Source organism: Accipiter gentilis, chromosome 5 (assembly GCF_929443795.1).
Source record: "Accipiter gentilis chromosome 5, bAccGen1.1, whole genome shotgun sequence".
NCBI classification, from domain to species: domain Eukaryota; kingdom Metazoa; phylum Chordata; class Aves; order Accipitriformes; family Accipitridae; genus Astur; species Astur gentilis.
Window position 1 is genome coordinate 39,269,033 of NC_064884.1, and position 22,722 is coordinate 39,291,754.

Sequence of the window (22,722 nt, forward strand, 5' to 3'; positions counted from 1 at the left end):
AAGTTTTAGGTTTTGGTGGGTTTGACTTTGGAAATGCAGGTGTAAGCTTGTTTCTACAAAAAATTTACACGTCTGAATCTGTACTCAGTAAATCCTAAGCCAGACTAAATTTGCTTAGAAAATACAGCCCTTTGTGGCTATTTTTGTTGTTCTGGGTGCTAACAAAGAGTAACATTTTGTCACGACCTTTCTCCTTTTACACACCAGGAAAACAAACTAAACCAAACCACAACAACCGGAGCCAACATTTTTAATTCTAATGGACGTGATACTATGGCAAACGTATTTTATGTGGTTCGGATAGTGTTATATCAGAAACAATACCCAATTGACTTGATACATTAATAGTACAATTTACTGCCAATCTGACAAATTTGCTAGGGAAACATGTTCTGTATCAGTACTTATAAACTTCAAAACCTAAAATATTGTGTGATACTCCCAAATATTTTGAATGGTAAGCAACAGAACTGGTGAAGTTATCTTTACTGTCAATGAGTAAAAGGTGAATTAAAACCTTTCCATACACACAGACACAGTGTGGTAAGGAATAGTTTTGCAATGCTTGCAAGATCAGCATTCAAAGCAACAGAATAACAGCAAATATACTTAACTCATGAAGGAAAAACACTCCATCCAGTTGTTGGGGTATCTGAATTTCAGGGAGTATTTTTGTAGTCACCATAGATTGTTTTGATAATTTCCATGTAAATTAGGAACCGTGGATTGTGTCTCAAGTACTTAGTGGATGAAAGGTTGCATCTGCGTGATTTAGTTAGAACTGCTAAGGAGTAAAGCAGAGGACACAGCATGAGATACTATTCGTTCTACTCTGGTGTCATTCTTTCCTGTCATTTTCTTTTGTTCCAAAATAGTTTGCTGTGGTTAACAATGAATTTCTGCACTTAGAATTAGTAAAGCAAATTGAAAAAAATTATGCAGCTGTTGCTGTGTAACCTGTATCATACAAATAACATAACTTCATAATGAATTCTCAATCTCTGGGATATCTATGTACTGCAAAGGCTTGGGTGCATTTATACGTTATGCGATTACGTATCACATACTGTACAGATGTACAGATACTGCTATGTGCTCGACCATAACAGAAGGCAGAACTCAAGAGTCCGAGTCATTTACATGAAACCCCTAAGATGGCATGCTTATTAGAGTAATACAGCTCAACAGACATGACATGGAAAAAGAGAACCTGTGTTCTGCCTTTAAGTCCCTACCATTATTTGTTGCCGTTACACAAATGGCTGTGTTATCATGGAACCACTACAAGAGTGTATTATCTGTGAAAAAGCATATAATGCAACATAGGCTGTATGTGAATGGTATGCAAAGACTGTGTTTTCACCTACTGCGTGGATCAACATGATTTTTTCCTCATTATTTTTAAGAGAAAGACGAAGGCAAATTAAGTGTTGTTGAAACATACTCTGTACAATTGCCTCAAATTTAAAAGAGTGGCATTAAATGTAAGGTCTTAAAGTCTGTGCATAAGTTTGTAAGGATGAAGCCTAAGTCAGCACAGAACTGTAAACACACTATTTTAGAGTACTTCAGTCAGCTATTCTTTCACTAAGATAGGCAGTTCTAAACCTGGAAATTTTGCTGAACTAGGGGAAAAAAAGCAAACAGACACATGGAGAAGTTTCCTAATTTCACTCATCTTGGGATGGGGGAAAAGAGCAGTAGAAGACATGCAGTGTTACTGTGCAACACAAAAGCTAGTCAATACAAAACCATTTGTAATTTATTGTGATGGTACCACAATCCCTCTTATCAGACCTGATTTTTCTGACAAGGCTTTTGTTCCCAGCAGATAGCATACTTCAGGTATGTCTCTAATACTTTTTAAAATACAACTCAGCAGGTAGAAATAAAAATGATGACTTTACTTAATTGTGACCTAGGCAAGGAAATCTTTGCTGTCACCTTTAAATTTTAATCCGATATTTCTGTCACTATGGATACAAAAACTCCAACCTGAAGCTCTCTTTCATATTGGAGATAAATATCCAGTACTTCCAGTGTTTTGAGGGAGGAGTTGTCTAGGTTTATAAATCATTCTGAAGAACAAAGCACCGTCACTAGTTCTTTCAACGTTTGCCTTGCCTTGTTAGTGACAGACAATTTGTGTCATGATGCTTAATGAAGTACTTTAAAACTTTAACCTGAATGTTTGTTTTCCTTTAGTTTGCAGCAAGAGAATTCACTGTAACCTAAGCATGAATTATAGTCTCCAAGGATTCTGCTGGAGTTCAAACTGATTACAAGTAGATCACACATAAACATTCACAATAGCAATGGGTATATTGTTCTATTTATAGCCAAGAACTCCCAAGTGACACTGGTGTTAAAGCCAGCCACAGTACGGTATAATAAAAGTACCATTGAAACCCTTACTAGAAAGATACAATTTAGAAGTACCCCCTAAGATTTTCCCCCACCCGCCCCATCAGTTTTAAATTAAGGCCTCAGCAATGTAGCCCACGAGATAAGTCTTTTATATTCACAAGTCGTAAGTTCTCTTTTGATAGCTGACTCCAAAACATCTGGGTCGTCGTTTTCCCTCTGTTCACGTCGTGTCACTGGTGTAGGTCAGGAGGTTGGCTGCCAGAGTCATTTAGCTGAGGTAACTCCATGGGTGTTACCTTCCTAGGCAGATTGGCTTCTTAGTTAGCATTTTGTAGCTTTTCTTCTTCATTCCCCCCTCCCCCCAAATAAAAATGAAACAAAACAAAAAAAACAACCCCCAAAACAAGAAGGGATGCTTTTCAGGTTGAAGCAATCCATTGCTGCTGTTCAGTCATCGATCTTCACAGGAAGCGAATCTGAGGTCCCAGGAGCAAGGGACTGCGAGGGAATCCATATAGAGGCTTCCTCACCTCTTGTTACTTTCTCCCATTGGTTGAGATTGTCCCTGGAGGTACGAAAAAGTCAGAGGTAAAGCACTGTTCATAAGTTTACTAGGACTTCTTCCTAACAATACTGTCTGCTCTACTATGCTTTGAGATGTAGCTTTATGCTGCATGCAAATACCTGTATGTAATCAAGCTTTATCATCTTTACATTATTTCATCCTTCACCTTCAGTTATCCCATTTTGTAATTCTGTGTGGCCCGTATACATGTTGACTGTATATACCCCACAGCATACCTTCCCCAGAACAAGCCCTGGAGCTAGAGGCTAGTACCTGCCTCCATTACAAATTTCTAGCCCTCACGGCTGCAGAGAAAACCCAGCTGTGACCCAAGAGACAAGTCTGCAGAGACTCTGAAACAGCAATCTGGGGACAAGTGGCCTTCCTCCCTTCGGACTTCAGGGATTTTACTGCAGCATACTTTGGCCCTTTTCAAAACCACCACCGAGATCAGGACTCTTGCCAGGAAACTTGCTTCACTGGAAACCACAGAAGCGCATTAAGCTTTCTGAAACTCCCGCACGTGGGCTGCCCGGTAAGTGTATAAAATGTCACATACCAACATCAGAGTATCACCTTTCAATTACTAATGTGGTGATCATACTGTCAATCTACTAAATTTAATGAGTACCCCTTCCTCAAGACAGAATTTTTTTTTTTAGTGTCTCACAGCCTGGCCAACCCCCAAGTTCAAATTTTGGTTCGCAAGCCGTAACATGATGAAAAATTAAGGCGGTAATGTTCTACAGATCTGAAGCTCAGACCCATACAGACCCATAATCTTACTCGTTGTACACTAGTTCCACTCCGGTGACTTGGAAGTCTATGTTGATGATATCCAACAGCGGACCATACTTGCAAACTATGGCTAAATCTAGCGTTCAGTCTTCAAATACAGAAAGAGCGAGCTCAACTGTTTCAATTCCATACTATCAGATACCTAGTTACTAAAACAACAGTTCTCTAGAAGTCTTCAGTAAACAAACAGGATGGTAAAAGTACTAAGGTCCTACATGCTGTGTGTCATATTATCTTATTACATTGGCATTTATGTGGCAGAGCTCTTCTGATTTTTATGTCACAGCTTTGCCAAAACAGTTGATAAAACAGCAAATAATGAGCTGGAAAGAGAGAGAACAGGTAAGAAAAGAAAATGTTGCATTTTCAGGGGATGAGGAAAGGCAGGATCTGATGGGGTCTACCGAAGAAAGCTGGTGCCCTTTAGGGGAACACCTCCACCATTTTCTGCAGCAGATGGAAACCTGCTCTACCAGTGCTCCAGGCCAACTGGAAGTCATGAAGCCAGCGCAAATATGGCGCTGAATCTCAGCCTATACAATTGGGCACTAAGGATCAGAACAACTGATCCGTCACTATTTCTAGGTCCCTCTCCTGAAACTGGGAAAGTAATGAAGAGAATTGCAGCCAAAATATTTTAAAATTATATCAATTTCAGCGAGAATTAAGAGACCTGAAAGGACATGGAAAATTGTTTAAAATTATTGTGTCTGAAATAAAGGAAAAAAATTTATCACTTCACCTCATCCTCAAAATAAATATACTATCATAGATTTGCCACTTTGGTAGGCCTACTGAGTACATGGGCTACAAAACACACATAGGACTTATTCTGAACACTAACACAGGTGGCTGGTAGTTTTGATCTGCACAGAATGACAAAGGAGTATTTAAAAATGTGGAATAAATTACTGGACAAGAAAATCTTCTAGATCCTTAGCTGCTACCTTACCTCAGGGAAATCAGTGACTGATACTTTTTTTTTTTTTTTTAAAAAAAGATGTAGATAATATGATTCATTTGCCTTTGTGCTCCCAATGAAGCCCTGGCTCCTAAGTGTCTGGAATAAATGCCCAGAGGCTCTCAAAACAAAAACCTTGATGCTGACATCCTGCCTTGGCTGCTTCTGCTGCTATTATTTGCAGCTGGTGTCTGTGTTCCAAACAATTCAAGGACGCAGCAGCTTAAACACTGCGTTCCAAGAACGAGCACTGCTGGTAAAGGGGTGATATTGAAATCGGTTCAGCCAGCAGCTGAGGCAATACGAAACAGGGATGAGGTTGTATTCCTCTCATCACACTCAATAACAGTCACCCGTCAAAAATAAAGGGGGGGGGGGGGGGGGGGAAGTGTAGTGCAATATCAGATATTTGAAACACTCTGGAGTCACCTAAACCCTGCAATAACATACATTTTAGTATGTTTAGTGCACATAACATTTTAGTAATTGGGGAGCTGAAGTTAGATCTGTGTTCTTGATCTCCTACTGTGCATCTCCAAGTCTGAACTCTCAACACTTCCTCCTCAAACAGACAGCAGAGGGTAATTTCAAGGCTAAGCTAAAACTATTAAACTGCTCCTCAGAAAACTTTATGCCAGGGTGTGGATTTTCAGGAAGCTCTTTAGCCTTACAGAGAGCTTCAGCCCCATCCACACATCTGTGCCCCAGTTCTGCATCAGTGCAATCTAAATTAAGGAATGCACAAGAGCAAGGTGGGGAGCTGTGTCTGTAAAGAGCTGTGCCCAGTCTGGAGACTGTGCCAGTGTAGCTTTCAGAAGTATCAGTATTAGAACTATAATTGGAATTCCAAACAACAAACTTAATTTCTAGAATAGAAAAGGTTCATGTAATCTCTGCCAGGAGTGTGATTGCTTTTACTTCAGACATCACACCTTCTGCAGAGAAACCCACTCCTGAAAAGATGTTCATGCTTGATCTTCAGAATCATGGAGAACTTTTCATATGCATGTGGGTGCTTGATACTCTACAATTCAACTTTAAATCTCCGCAGCTGAGTACTGAAAGGTAGACCATCAAGCATTACAAGCCACTTTTGCAAATAAGCCTCATTTGGATATCCATGTGGCTGGAAATCAAAAGATACGGGTCTTCCCAGAACCCTGTTCCTGAAAAAGATGCTGTGAGGTCTTAAGCACTCAACGTAGCCTCCCTAAGCTCAGTTCCCATTAAGTGGAATAACAATGCTAACTTCCTACCACAGGTACTTGCAGGCTTATGCAAATGGTTCTACAGTAAATACAAACCCATTTTTAAGACCTCCCATTTGATTGTGCTAGTAACAGAACTACCCTGACATCCAGCGCTGAGGTTACTTTATTAATCATACAGACTCTGCAAGACATTTTCATGTTAAAAGCATATAGATACTGCTTTGGGGAATAAGAGTACACCCAGATGTTGACACGTAATATAAAAGAAATAAAAATTTTCACATATATAAAGCAGTTTGACAATATTTGTTAGCTTGAGTACAAACAAGTAACTGGAAACACTCATGATAAGCATTACTGCCTTTCTAATGGTGGGTATTATAGTTGATGCTGTTTAGTCCATGTAAACAGCATAAAACTCTTTCTGTCTGCAAACACGGTTCTGCAAAGCACAATCTGTGTTCCAGTTACATGGATCAAATAACTGACCATTTAGCTTGCAGCCATCAATACAGCTGAAGCAACATGCCTTCAAGCAGGGATTACAAAGAGAAAGAAGTTAGAAAACTTCCAAGATCTCAGACTACCTCTCAGTAAAGCAGTTCAATGATTCATGACCTTGTTAAGACTGAGAGGATTACAAGCAGTTCTGTAGTTTACTTCATGTACTCTGATTTCACACTGAAAGCAACTCTTCTTTATTTGTCAGGGTACACATTATTCAGTTATCTAAAATCAAACTATCAACACATATATATTAGGTCAACACGGCTCAGGGACTACACATTCCTACCCCATGCTATAACTCTGAATTCCAAAACAGAATTTGGACTTTTGATACCATTATGATAGTAATACACTCCATGGCATTTTGCAATGAGAGAAGAGTTTAATGCTATATCGTAACTGATGGAACCACTAAAATCCGCACTTATCAATACTTCCAGATTAGTCAATTTAGGATAACAAATCACTGCCTGCTATTTACCAGACATTGTTACTTTCATAGCTTCTAAGGACAAAAGACACTACTATAAGGATCACCTAGCCTGACTGCCTGGAAAAGACAGGCCTTGGCAATTGCATCACAGTAACTGTGCCTCAGACCTGTATCCCTTTTACCTCTCTCTTTTAAAAAGTATACCTAACCTTGGTTTAAGATCTTCAACTGGCATTACTCCAAATGCTAAAAAAAGACATCCACCATATTCCTTGTTTGAACCTTTGGGCTTCAAGTAGTCTTTACCTGCTAAATTAATAAGCTTTGTCTAATCAGAAAACATACTACGGAGACAGTTACAGATTTTGATAAAGTCATTCTCTTGGGTAAACTAAATACATTATGCCAGATTTTTTAGTCTCTCACTACTAAGATGTCAAAACATTCTTTAAGCTCTTTCCTAATCTTCTCTTATTTGCTAGTGTCTTTATCTACTCTTCTTAAAGCACAGACACTAAACAGGATTCCAGCTGTAGCCCCATTAATGTAATAACTACAGAGGTATAGACTCTACTCCTACTTAATATTCCCTCCATATCCATCTAAGGGTTGCACAGCCATGCCCAGCGGCAGGACCTTAGAGGAAGCTGACTATTGATGATGGCTCCTAGATACTCACTGTTTTTTGTTAAGATAGTCCTCTGTCCCACTGGTGCAGACCTACATATTCTTCTCACAGCTACACAAAATAGCGTTTGGGTGCAAATGACATCATTATTTTGCAAACCACTATGTTAAATTTCACTGCATATTGTATATAGCAGGCACCCTTCTGTTACTTCACACAGAGCATTTAGTCCACAAGATCAGGAAAATGACAGAGTAGGTTAGGTCTGCCATACAGGACAAAGAAAAAGTTCAATGCAGGCTAGAATTTAAGGACCACAAGAGAAAAAGACCCAAAAGATTATGAGAGGTGCTAGTAAGAGCATAGAAAAACATGCCTCTCTTTCGTGGATGTAACTAAAGATCGCTGGCATTTTATGAACCACCTGTTTTTCTTTAGAGAGAACACTGATTAACCTGAAACTGGAACATTTTCATGAAGCATATACTGGTTTCAATAGAAGTTTTGTCAGGAAAGATTGCTAAGGTCCAGGATTTAATTATTGGACAGAACCACCTACAAAGAGATCCACCATCATTCCAGGGTAGAAGCAGCCAATTGGTGAAGGACCCTTGCCTCTCCTCCAGAAGATCACAAACTACATTCCAACCGATTGACAGGACAAAGTTATATTTGCATCTTCCACATTCCAGCAGTACTACCCTTATGCTCCCAATGACTGAATATTCCAGGGCTCTTTCTTTTCCTGCTTTTTAATAAAAATGTTGTGACATGAAATAAAACCACATTTTCTTAATGAAACAGAATTCCAGCCAATCTCAGCTGTGAGAACTGTGTTGAAGTAAAAAGGACACAGAGGCGAGTTGCACTGAACCAGCATAGATAGGAATACATAAGCACTGAACCTGTTTCTAAATGTTTTTGTGTCTGTAGATCTGCATTGGATAGTCCCAGCCAGTAGTTATTGCCTCTGGGTTTCTGCATAGATTAATGCAAGATGCGTACCCCTGTTTATCTGCATGCAAATTCTAAAATTAAAAGTCTGTATTTCCAGACAAACTTGCAAAGCGTGTTTGCTTTTTCTTTAACCAAGCTACACGCTATGCAAAAACTTGCACATTTACTCACCTGCATGCTCGGAGTAGCGGCCCAGTTGGAGGAAAGATCTGTGCAAGCGTGGTGTAACATGGGATGGCTACAGCATTGTAGAAACCAATCTATGAAAAACAACAATGAAAAAAAATAGTTAAATGTTGCCAAACTACAACACTGAAAGTTAACAGCCAACTAGCTCAAAGCTGTTGACTACTTCATTACTACTTATGTTAGTACTTCATACTTCTGCATCTCCTCTTAATATCCAAATACTTTAAAATGAAGCACTAGTAGGGAAATCTCTGGCAATTACAATTTGCTTATATGCCTCTCTTTTATGACTGCTATGGCTGCTTCAGATAGGATTTTTTTACAGGACCTTTTATTATGCAATTGATTCAATTGATTTGCTCAGGATCTGTCTGGCTTCTTGGTGTCAGTAGTGGCAGGAAGTAGGTGCAGATGACTGAACCATTTCTGCAAACATTATTCTTGTGATGAAATTCTTCTTTTAAAACAGGAAAGTGGTGCAGGACTGCCAAAATACAGTCAGATTCTGGATTATTCTGATGTCCTCCAGGGTATGTATTCCATAGCTCAATTTACTTGAGATGCTAGGGGCTTTGCACCTTTGGAAAGTTTCTGAAAGGTGTGCGCTGTGATCAATAACTGGTTTGCAATTTCTTTTCATGTATGCGGTTCAGTGATCTATTTTTACCATTATCATATAAGCCTATTTAGAGAACGTCTAATGAGCACCTTTTTAATGATATCTGATTCATTCAGGCTTAGGGGCCTATGACAGCTACCATGTCACAGCTGAATTGTCATGACACAAGGGAATTTTTAGAAAATGCTTCTTATATATTAGCAAGGATGACAGGTTAAATTCAGATCCATTGTAACACCACTCATTTCTCCCAGACTCTCATGATAGTTACAGTAGTGTACTATGATCCCTTTCTTCGGGCAGAGTTTTTAAACGCCTTTTAGTGAAATACCACGTATTGTACTTTGACCAAAGCATTTGATAATGAGTCTCTTTTTATCAGGCTAAACATTGGCCCTTATTTAGAAAATGAAGAGCAACTCTTATCCTCACCTCCATCACTACAGAGATTCCTCCCATACTGCTATGTAACTAAGACTTTATCTGTACTTTAAAAAAAATAAGATACATTTTCTGACCTGAGAACCCAACAGTCTGAGCTGAAGTAATCATGATGTAACGAATAGAAGGAAACTGCAGCTGGTGAGAAGGCAAGGCTGCGCACAGCTGTGATGTCGGCTCATCAACAAAAAGTTTGCTATTTTGCATAGTGTGTCATTTTCTTCCTATGTGTTTTTTCTTGTGGCTTTTTTTTTTTTTTCTTGTTTGTTTGTTTTGAAGGGGGACTATTTATTTCACTAGAAAATAGCAGATTACTCCATAGCTATCAAAAATTAAAATGGGACCTTAGGTACAGTCACACTGTAGACCTTCTGGCTCAATGAGAAGTGTGTTGCTATTGCAAAACATAAAAGATTTCAACTAAACTAAGTTCATTTGCAATAAATTCCAAACAACCTTATCTTTGGAACCCCAGTATTTAGAATAAAATGTGTCCTTTAAGGTCCTGGCAGCTTTTAAGCTAAAATGCACTTCAATCAAGGAGGAAAAACCCTAAAAGGCTCAATGGATTTAGGTTTTGAATAAAGCCAAGCCAACTAAAAACATTCCTTTGTGAGACCTTCCATTTCTGACCAGAGCAAACTCACACAAATCCCTTTTGTAAAAGGTTTAGATTATCTGAATAAATTATTCCAGATTGATTTTTATGTTGCTGTGGCTAGACAGAAAGCCTAGAGTTCACTCAGGTACAAGCAAACTATTGAAGTCACTGCAGGAAAGGCAGTGTACGTATATCCTAAAGATGTATAAGCAAGAGGAACTAGAAAATAGCTTTTGTTTCTGAAATAAATTGTTCCTGTCTCTCCAACCGTGCATCCTAAATGCACTGCTAGCTTTAAGAGCTGGATCTTTAATATTCTGACTGAAGTAAGAAATCACCCTTAACATTTCAATCCTTGCTGCATAAGAGTAAACTTTTTCTTTTCAACTTGAAAACTGTATTTCTGGGATGAGCTTTGAATGGCTGAAGCACGTGAACTGTTCCTTCTCTCTCCCTTCATTACTCAGGCTGGCTTGACTTGCTTATTAAAAGGGCTTTTAGATCACTGCATCGTTTTGGCATTTCTATTTTCTTCACGGGTTCCAAAAGGAAGGGCAGAAAAGAGGGTGATGGGATCCTTGCTAAGTCAGGAACAAATCCTCAGTGCAGGCTTCACAGTAGGAAGACATCCAACTGAGAGACCTTACAGGAGTTGTGCTGCAAAGGGCGTAAAGCACAACAGAGACCAACTGATCTAGCCAGCCAAGTGAGAGGAAGAGCGAAGTACGAGCTGTTCTCATCAAAGATGAGTAGTTGAGGCAGAAGAAGGTTTTTTTCAGAGATTACATGTTTATACAAATCCTCATTTCCTAAACATCATTGTCATTTAAATAAGGTATTAATGCTTTAATTAAAATCCACATAAAAATACTCGTTAATGCTTTTTTGCTAAAGCCCAAGGAAATGATTATGCTTTATTAAATTCTTCAGTCTCTACATAAATATAGGAAAGGTTACTTTCACAGAATTATGTATGTCCTACATCTCACATTTTGCTGTAACATTGTTGTAAGATACAGCAGCTACAACTATACTACTGAAGTTGGGTTTTAACGTCCTATTTTGCTCAGTAGTTTACTGTTATACTCTTAAGAAGCATGAAACAGAGCACAAAGTAAAAAAGAACCTGATGAAGACAGTACCTGGAAAAATACTTACTGTGTTTTTTTTAAAGAGAAAAAAAAATAGCTTATTTTGTAGATCTGTGCTTTCACCCCATTAACAATTCTTTCACGAATGCCAAGATGACTACTACTATATAATACTGTGTACTTTTCAAGATGTTCAAAGATAACTAGTACAGTGTGTGGAAAAATAAACCCAGTGCAGAAAAATGTTTATTCTCTTTTAGGCTTATACTAAACACACAAATTTAGTAAATTAACTGCTAATTCCTTACCATAATAAGGGTAATAGTTTTTATGCTAAAATATGATAGAGCATATGGAGTAAATTCTCAGAATATAAAAATTTCCATAGTCTTGCTTACCAAGTAATTAATCTATAGTGATTTTGTAATACTTTGTCATTTCTAACTTACTTTAATATTATTGCTAATTTCAGAGTTCATGAAACACTTTGTAAGTGCCACTGAAATAAAAAAAACCCCTTATACATATATATGTACATGAATGGACAATGGACAATTTAAATTTATTTTTCTCTGCTCAGATAATCAAAGGACAAGCTACCTTTTTCGTTTATCCCAAAAAGTTAGTTCAAAGACCTCTTTTCCCCTGAAATTTATGTTTACAAAATACCAGTCTTCCCTAGGGAAAGCATAAAAAAGCAGTCACTTCTGCACATTTGTGCACAGGCAAATCAGTATCTAAAGACTTTGAAAAACAGATGACTGAGGCTCTTAGAAATATACCCTTTACTGCTTATCCTCAAGAATCTATTCACATTATTCTTTTTTTCAGGAATGTCAAAAAGCAGTGATTTTAGTTATCAAAAAAACTAATGAAGAAGTATTGGTCTAAAATCACAAATATTTTGAAATCTGAACTTGAATATTTTAAACAGGAACAGATGATGAAGTTCATTTTGCATTCAGGATAAAACAGCGAAACCTTTTATCTGAGGGCTGAAGCAAACACTTCCTAAGCTAAAAAAGTGTTATTGACACTTCTCAAAACCATAGGTGATTGTGGGTTTAGCTGGAATTACAAGTACAAAGAATGGAACAGGTGACAACAGCAAAGAGCATACTGTCACTTAAGTAAACATTTGAAAACAAGTTTTCCACTGCTACTTAAAAAAAATTAACCCTGTTTTGCAAACAGAACATAGAATTCAGCAGCCCACATACCCTACTATCAAATGCAACATTCACTAATATATAAAAAGTTTTTTCCATACATGTTTTATACCATGTTCATACCTGACCCTGAGGGACTTCATCTTTCTTGTCTCTGTCCATCATTGGAATAGGCTGAATACCCGTTTTCTTCATTTCATCACCCTGGAAAAAAGCAGAGAGATTAGGAAAACAAAAATCATGACTACAAGACCTGAATTAAGTTCCATGTTCTATTGTGTGTCAATCTAGAAATCCAGAATTTAAAATAACGTGTGGAATTGGTCTAAAGCAATCTTGTAAAACTGCCCAAGGACAGGCTGATTTTATACATTCACCTAAATGATAATGTAAATAGCAGATCCTGAAAATGAAGTTTTTGAGCCAACATACACACGTTTTCCTTGTTTCCAAGGGTGTCTCCATAATAAAAAGCAACTGGAAGAATAAAACCAAAGAAATCAGTTCATCCTATTCTGTTCTATTTATAGGCAGTTTCATCTTTCAAAACATTATCTGTTTAAAGCACTATAATACACTGACCAGTAGAACACAGCTCACCCATCTAACAAAAAGCTGAGCAAAACAGATGAATTTACAATGTGCCATCTTTGTCAACAATCCAGTCTTTTTGACCATGCTGCTTTGAAGAAATAAGCTGCCTGTCAAACAGCCTTTTATTCTTTAAGTATGTTATCCCTCTACATTCCTAAGGGGAATACTGGGAAAGATGCAGTATATACAAAGACCAGATATATGTAATGTACTGTCTCCTTGTATTTCACCCATTACCAGCAGAGCAGCCAAAACACACTTCTGAGCACTACGCTGGGCCTGAACACAATTACTTCTTAAAAATCCATAAGTAGCTGGCTACTTTCTGTAACAAATTGAAGTTTTCCAAGTTTTCCTCAACTGCATTGTCAAAACATCACAGATGTTTAATCTTGAGGTTCTAAAGGCAACTACAGCCACAGCAATGGTTGCTTTTGGCTGCTGCTCATGTCTGAGATTCCAAAGTCAATGTGATCTTCAAACTGCTAACCTTATGCATTGGGTTTGCATGGCGAGGTTTTGGTAGCAGGGGGGCTACAGGGGTGGCTTCTGTGAGAAGATGCCAGAAGCTTCCCCCACATCCGACAGTCAATGCCAGCACTATGAGGGCTGCTACGGGGAAAGTTAACTCCATCCCAGCCAAACCCAATACACCTTAGTTAGGGAGAAAGTTTATGCAGGATAACTGCTTGTACAATATTTGCTTATCGGTGTCCTTTAATGTGAGATTCAGCCTACAGAGGTTTAGCTATCAGAAGGCTTGGGACATTCCCTAATTCCGTGTTGTATGTTTCTGCTACAGTTAGTGAAGGCATCTCCAGAAGACAATTTATTACACCCTTCTCCTAAGATTTTATCAAGCCACGTTTCAAGTGCCAACGTGCCCTTCCAAGGGAGGATTTTGGCAACTTTACTCAAAGAGAAGCTTGCAATATAATAAATTGATTTTGGCCTGAGCAGAGCATCTTTCTATTTGACTGTCTTGCAACTACCTTGAGTGTAGAAAAGATGGGGGCTTCTGGAAATCTTGCATATTTGGCCTCAACATCACCTATTAACTATGATCCTGCTCAGTTAACCAACAAGAGATGCAGTCAAGAAGCTATTTTTGAATTGGTGCCTGCACTATTCTCTCATATCACATATTTCTTTCACCAAGTACTTAGAGAGGCTAGAATCATCAAATCTAGTCTCTGTTAGACATTTTACTGTTGAAAGAAACAAAAGGAAAGGCTTCCTTCCTCAGCTGAGGAAAAAAAAAAAAAAAAAAAAATGCTTGTAACAACTCCAAGCACAGAAATTCAGTGGATTGTTGTTTAGGAACTGTAAGCAAATTTTGGTTTTATGTGCCACCGGTAAATAATATTTAATTTTTTCCCATTTGCTTGAAGTACTGTAATTGATTGATCCAAGACTGTCTGCAGCTACCATAGTCTCAATGATAAGAGCCTCAACACTAAACCGTTTAGCATCATATGGTTATACGATCATATGATTAGGCTGCTTTTTGATTAATATCAAGTGCCTGAGTAACAGTTGAAGTCAGAGCTTTGAGGAAGCTGTCTAGCCTCTGACTGATTATGCCAACACTGAGCAAAGCTCAGATTTATGTTCACTAGTTCACCCTGAAAGAAAAAAAGGTATCACAGAACCACAGAATGATTTAGATTGGAAGGGACCTCTTGGCACCATCCAATCCATCCCACACACCTACCCCAGCAGGATCAGCTAGAGCAGGTGATTCAGGGCTTTGCCCAGTCAGGTTTTGAATATCTCCAATGATGGAGAATCCACAACATCTCTGGGCAACCTGTGCCACTGGTCAACCACCCACACCGTAAAAAAGTACTACATTTGAATGGAACACATGCACCAGAAACGCAAGTGTTTTCTTGTGTCCAGTATGTGCGAACACGTATGATACACTATTATAAAAAATACTGCTTTTATCGTCATAGCTATGATCATGATCAGAAAGTTAAAGTTGAAATTTTAAGCCAAGAAGTTCATATTATAGCCATACTCCAAGTATAAGAGGCTTGTAAGTCTCAAATACTGCAAGAAAGGGCTGAACAACTAACTGCCTAGTGCCTCATATCTCACAAAAAAAAAAAAAAAAAAATCACAGCAGACAAATCTTATACAAGCTTGTAATCCTATATAATTGATCAGCAAACGTATTATTTTGCTTGAGTTGTAGCACTGTGGGAAAGCTTCGTGCTGAGTGATATCAGGGTAGATCTGAGCTGAAAACACTAGGTACACTAGGCTTCGTTCAATGAGAAAAGATCCGTGTGACATATCACAAAATTGCTGCAACCTCTTCTGCAGTTATTGTTTTAGTTAATGATTACACAAAGAAGAAATATTTTAAAGATGCTCTGAATAAATCATTCAACATACTAAGATTATGAACTCAGTAGTAATTAGAAGCAACATTCTATCCTACTTTTAAAACTGTAACATAACCATTCAATCTCGTCAAATATACTTGTCTAGAGTTTACCTTTTTTTCCCAATTAAGTAACAATTTCTGCAGTGAAACACAATCTAAACTTTCTATTGGTTTCACTTTCCCAGGATTTTCTCTGTATCTGACTCCAGCTTTCCAATTTCAAGAAGCATTTCGACCCGTGGCTGGATTTGTCAGCCATCCTGACTAGATCACAACATATTCAACTTCTGCCATGTATCAGTTAACCTCTTCTTAAAGAGGATTCAGTAAAACACCAATTACAGAATTCAATTTCTGTCAATAACTTCTAATTTACATTTGCTCTATGAAGTAGCAATATAACAACATCCACCTTTATTAACTCATCCTTGGATTACAAAACAGGTTAAAGTCTGGGCAGGCTCAAATATGTCCATAATTCCACCTTTACTATTGTTGAATAGGAAAAATCAGTTTGATCCTTCCTTCTCCACGGAGTTCACAAGACTTGCATTTAAAAGTCTTTTTACTTGTAAGCAAAAAAGTTAAGTATGTAATCAGTGAGGCACATCAAAATTATACCTCTATTATATCACTCATAAGGACACTCACTTTCCAGACATTTTAGAAAGTGAGTTCTGAACTAGATCTTTGAGCTTATACAGTCTGCGTTTTTCAAATATTTTATTGTAGTCTGAGCTGATAACATGTGAATCCAAAAAAAACCCCCAAGCCATGCAGATCTTGAATTTCATAATGAACACACAACAGGCAGGACAACAGTCTCCACACTATATGCATGCTACATCAACTCTGTGGGCCTGATTTCCATTTTACACTGGTGTAAAACAGAAATAAGCCCACTGAATTCTGCAGAATTCCACAGGGCACATAACAGAAAAGAAAAACACTTTATCATACACATGTGCAATAGTAGTTCTGAAACTACAGTATATCTTCTAAAACTGCTTAATTCAACTCTAGGCAACACCCTCAGAATTTATTCCTTATCTCTAAAGGAGGGTTATTTATTAAAAATTGAACAATTAGAACATTTACTCCTCAGCATAAGACACGTGAGAGATTGCATCTTTATTTATGAACATGATTACATTAGCACAGCTCAATGCCTTGTTTCAGTTCTCAGTACATCTTATCTGTGGAGTAACTTTCAGCATATTAAAAAATCAGCTCTCTCTGAGACCCAGTTTTTGGGCTGGCTCCTAGAGAAGATTCAAATGGTCAGATCAGAACAATTTTAAGGTTTGTCATATTTGCTTTAGAATTTCCTGGACTCATACTACAGCTTTATAAGTGTGTTTCAAGGCAGTTGACCTAGAAGCTGTTTTCATATTTTGGATTTCTAGAATAGAAATAGATCCTTCACAAAACTACAGTTAGCGACTCAAAAAACCTTACAAATTTTCTTCTGTGTTCTGTTACTTGGTCACTTTATGTTAGGGCATACTTTCTAAATTCATATTTAACAGAGAGAAAAAACACTGCCAGAAAATTAGGAAGCTAACTCAGCTCTTTAAATAGCTTCAGAGCAAACAACAAAACACATGCATGCACCAATGAATACCCTTTAAAACAAGCACGCTGAGATATCGATTGAAAAATACTTATGGTTGTTTTTTTCTTCCTGGATACTTCCATTTATAAAGAGAGTGAACACCCTTTAAAACAAGCATGCTGAGATATCGATTGAAAAATACTTATGGTTGTTTTTTTCTTCCTGGATACTTCCATTTATAAAGAGATTAAACAAAAGAAACACACATACCTCAGCCCAGAATTCTGCATATATATCGTTGGCCGTCAGTCTGGTAACTGGCCACAACTTTGTTACAGAACACAAATCACAAGCCGTCATCATCAGACCAATCACTCTATCTCTAAAATGAAATTGTATTAAATTGTAATTTCGGTAAAAAATTAATGATCACACTGCAAAGTTTTTGTTTGCCCTTCCTCAGTTCAATCAGTAGTAAAGTATATATACTACAAAATTTCTCCCACCTTGCTTGTTTCTTTCTCACACCTTGCTTGTTTCTTCCTCACTTGTTTATGATTCATTGGTAAGGCATCACACAAATTGCATATTATATTCCCTGTAGTATTCCCTGCAGTATTCCCTGCATCGTTTGCAACCAGAGTTCATTGACTATCCTCTGCACAATCACATTCAAAGAAAACTACACAAGAGTGCCTGCTTGTAAAAACACTCGCATGCCCCTCCTTGATTTTCTGAAAACACAGTACTAGTCTATAAAAAGAAAGATGGCATATCCTGTTGCTGTGTTTCTTTCTGTTCTTTAAAGGGAGAGGAACGCACGTTCCAAAACCAGGAAAAACTAGTTCTGAGTCTATGTCAAGGTACTCTGTCATTGCTTTGTTGGAATGAATTCTGACCCTGACAGAACAAGAATCCTACACACTTAACTCTGTTCTATACACTGACAAACCTGTTCACAGAATAACTGAACAGCATCACTAGGATTATAATCTTTATTAGAATAAGGCACACACACAAAAAGGTTATTTAAACACTTTTCTAGCACTTGTCTACTACCCAAACCTATGGTTTATGAATCAAAGTTTTATAAAGAAAACTGGCAAATTAATGAATGATTTCACCTGTCTTCCACCCAACGGAGAACTTAAGATGACACTTAAGGACACCTGCATCTTTGTTAATAATGCCTATTCCATGGGAAAAGCACACAACTGGCTAACTTGCATGCCAATGTCATGGCAGTCATTAAAACTGTACCAACAGACAAATATACCAGGGAAAATAAACAAATACACAATATAATCAATAGATACATGGCAAAGCACAATTCCCCTGAGTTAAGCAAGAGGATTCAGCAGCCACGTAAGGGCCAAATTTAGCATTCCGCTGTACATACAGGTAACAACTAGAAGACTCGGATTCTTTAGCCACATTACAAACTGATGTCCTACCTTCAGGCACGTGGCTTTGCACTGAAAATGCTCTGAGGGCAGGTGAGATTAAAAAAATCAGCATAACAGAATATTCAATCACACACTAAATAGTTGTGATCTTATTTAAATTTTATAAACCCTAAATTCAAGATTTCTGGTAAATGTCATTCTGAGACTATCAGGAACTACTGTATCTTTGTCTTTTTAAGATGCTGAGGTTTATTCAAGTCTGATAAGCTTCAGTTTCATACTGGGAAATAAGTTTTTAAAAACTGCCCTTCCTACAGTGTTTTAATAATTCATTCAAAACAACTGGCAAAAACCTGTAAAATTCCTCAGAAAGAAGATCCAAGTACCTAAGTTCCTTTTGAAAAGAAATCAGAATCCTGACTCAATTTTTTCCCATATTACCTCTCCAGTTTTTCCCTGCATTAGATTAATGACAGGATCCACTTTCCAGTAAAGAAGCCTTGTAGGGCTGCATGAGCACTTTAATGAAGCCTCTTATGAGGCACACCTCTCATCCAGGCTGCACTATGTTTTGCTTATGTGAACAGAGTCATGTATTTATGAATATAAATGTACATTTTTAAAACTTAGAGCTATCTGAATTCATAAAGGTTGAGATCTGACCAAAATTCCTTCCAAAAAAGCATGTTGACAGAATAATAAAAATATTGACATAAAAATAAAAGTAATTATTGCACTATACCTTTTTCCCCACCGCCTAACTGCCTGTGCACTAACTTTCCTCTGCAGATGATCTGTCACTGAACTGTGCAGTTGACGTCCAAAGGCAGTGACACACAAATATAAAACACTGGAAATTACTGTTACATCCTTGAAATTTTACACACAGTTGGTCTTAGAAATCTTATATGTAAGAAAATTACAGTGTACACAGAAATTTTTTTGCAAAAGTAAGGTTTTTCTTTCTAGGGCTAATGTCATAGTGAACTAATACTGGTTTGCTGCTTTACCTGTGTGCTTGGTTCTTAAGGTTTAATGCTCCGGTCTGATGCAGCTCTTCAAGCTGTTTTCTGTTTCCAAAATACAGGGCAAGGTCTGTGGCGATGATGGCTTTCCGGATGATCTCAAGTACTTGCTCATATTCGCTGGAGCTCAGATTGGAGAAGACATTGTGCCCTTCCAGCTATGAAAAAGTAAAAAACCAATAAAAAGCACAAGCTCTAATTCTGAGATGATTTCAGTCTTTACTTCACCAGACAGGTTACAATCGTTTTACAGCCCAATGACAATTTTTGTTGCAAATTCAAATGCTGACAGCCTGAAATTCCCGTTTTTATCTTTCCTTTTTTAAATACTGTCATGAAACCTATGACTAAGCCACTGATCTGGTTTTGGACTTCTCCTTCTGAAGCCTAAAGGTATTAATAGAGAAAAATCCTAGCTTTTTCTCCTCTGATTTATAAGCACTACAGACATAGCACTTCCAGACAGTATTAGCTTGGGAACGTGTAATTCAATCCTGATGCAGAGTACTGCATTGCAAAGTTGGTAAACTGTCTGATTCGCTCTGAAGTACAATTTTGATACCACATAACCCACAATATGGATAAGGAAATATCCAAGTTAAAGTACTAAAATAATTTTGTTTTCATAGTGTTCCAAATGCAATGTGCCTGGAATTGCTGCATTTACTAATACAATTTTCTCTATAAAGTTAATTACAGTATTTTAATGTATATAAACGTTTAGGGAAAAAAGCTGCTTTGTTCAACCATGAACTGACTGACTCAAACTAAAGACAATGGTTTCCACTATGGAGGCAACATGCCACCATCATCCCTTTTCAATATTTCCACTATGTATTAATGTGCATTTAACTGACAATATCTGTGCACTGTGATCACTCACAAAGCTATATCACATTTTGAAAAGTCAACACCATTCGCTGTCTCTAAGATTTGGAAAACAACTTGCCAAAAGTCTTCCTACTTTTGAGAGGAAACAGAGAAAAATAAGAAAGAATGAGCCAGCCATGTCAAGGTGTGCACATTCACAAACAGAAAATCTTATTAAAATATATCAAATGCAGATATGCTTTGACATTTAATCGGCATTTGGGCTGAAGCTTATAAAAAGTTTCTCTGACTTTTGTCAAGCATTTACATAATTTGTTCAAAATAAATCCTCCATGGTGCAAATAGGCTTTGTTTCTCTCACCATTCGGAATGTAAACGTCATTTTCCAACATTTTTACTTGGACAAATAGATTTATTGTGAATAATGAATAGAAAATATGATCCATCTATGTCTCAATGCTCCTTTGACAGACTCCTAAGTCACAGAACATGATGTTTAAAAAAAAAATTTCAGAACATTTTAACCCATCATGAACACTTTGGGAGCAGGAAATGACTACTACTAGTTTTCATGTTTTAGGGTTTTGGGGACACTTTCCTCCCCGACCTTGCTTGCCTAATCCATGAGAACAGGCTATTTGTCCTAATATTTAAATTATTATAGATTCTATTCTTTAGGGAAGCTGCGCTGTCAGAAAGACCACTGTGACAGCTTCTGTTCGTACTACTAGAAAAGAACAGATTCCGTTAAGTACTGACAGAAGCTGCCATTTCTGAGCATGTTACTTAGGCTTTTGAGTAGTACATACGAAGTACAGCTCCTAAGATTTTATTGTTTCCCTGTTGAGCTACAGCTAGCGAATGGAATCCTCTGTATTTGGAAATATGTTGTACACTAGAACTGCAGGTGGATGAGCAAAGCAGCTATAAAGTTTCAAACAGTGAGAAGTACTGCAGGTTACTAACATAAAACTAAAACTCACTGAGATAAACCATAAAGGGTTGGGTAGGTTGCTTGGCTTTTTTTGGTAACAGTCCAGGAATTCAGTAAGGTTTTTTGATTCAAATGAAAACACAGCAAGTCCCAAAGGCCGCTCGAATCTGCCTTTGCTAATAATCACCAGCCGTGGGCACTTTGTCCGAATCCACCGTGCAGCCCTGCCCACCTTGCTCCCTTTCCTCACTCCAGCCGATGGCCAAAGCGAGGAGGCAGCAGGGAAGCAAAAAGGTTCCCTGCCTTCTTGGCAATTGGGACTTTCACCGAGTACAACATTTCTGCAGGAAAAATGCAAAATGGTTTTTGAAGAACGACTGAAGTCTGCTTCACGTAGCCATAGTGGGACAGAGGAGTGTTAACGACTGAGGAACCTGCTCACTGTGCACAAACTCACATGAAGAATGAATACTAAAAATCTAATGCCATACCACCACTGAAGGATTCAATTACACCCTCCTACATGGAGGAGCATTCAGAGATAAAGCTTCCATTCTCTGATGAAATGTATATGATACCTAAAACCATAATCAAAAGATGTGCTTCTGAATACAATACAGAATATGTATTTTTCCTAAAAGGTGATTAGATATTTAAGAAAATAAATATCTTCCCCCTGAAAGACCAGAAAGAAAGAAAAGTTAACAACGAATTAGTGGTGCAGTAGCATAGTAAGGTTGTGCATAGAGCATGTGCATGGTAAACTAAAACCAGTGAGCACAAATATGTTACGGACAGGCAGTGGTTTCATAGGTGAGAGTTCTCACTCTTCTAATTGAGCATGAAAAAAATTTTCACTGATGAGAAAATATCTGTGTGTCAGTAGCACACTTGGATTTCCCAAAATGCGTCTGCATGCTTTCTTGTAGCTTTCCATTCATTAAACATACAGACACATTACCTCGTATTAGGAACTCTCTTTCATAGAATATTACCTTGCTCAGTTTTTTTTTTTATTTCAAATTGCTGAATAACAAAAAAGCACACGATAACATAATGAAACAAGTTTAAACTTTTCATGCGTGCAAAATTAACATTTCCTCCTTCATGCCACACATTTACTGTTCATGGAATTTATTACAGCAGGTTTTTAAGCTTCTCATGCAAACTTTTGCCAGTACTTGAGCTTTTATTCAGAATTTCAGGATGACTGAAGACTTTGTTGAAGCACATTATGCTGGAAATATCTAAGTAAGTGAGAGACTAATTTTTCATTTTCAAAACTCCTATTCCATGTGGTTATAGGAGAAACCCTCATCGACCCAGAAGCTAAAAGCTCCAAAGGCAGCACATAAGCAAAGACCTTCAAATACACAGTATTTTTTATAATATCAAGATTTTGGAAAAGCTATGTTTTGCACTAGTATTGAATGCTTGGGTTGCTA

At 37.6% G+C, this 22,722-nt stretch overlaps 1 protein-coding gene across 1 annotated transcript in view; it reads right to left on the reverse strand.

Annotated features, from left to right (window-relative positions):
- Positions 1-2,490: 2,490 nt before the first annotated feature.
- The window catches only part of PDE10A (phosphodiesterase 10A), a 189,003-nt gene continuing 168,771 nt past the window's right edge, over positions 2,491-22,722 (reverse strand). Inside the window, exons 18-22 of the mRNA XM_049800957.1 lie at positions 19,498-19,670; positions 17,352-17,463; positions 12,661-12,741; positions 8,599-8,687; positions 2,491-2,932 (exon numbers count right to left, since the gene is read on the reverse strand). Of these exons, the coding sequence (XP_049656914.1) occupies positions 2,815-2,932; positions 8,599-8,687; positions 12,661-12,741; positions 17,352-17,463; positions 19,498-19,670 (573 nt within the window). The 3' untranslated portion in view covers positions 2,491-2,814. The remainder of the gene's footprint in view (positions 2,933-8,598; positions 8,688-12,660; positions 12,742-17,351; positions 17,464-19,497; positions 19,671-22,722) is intronic.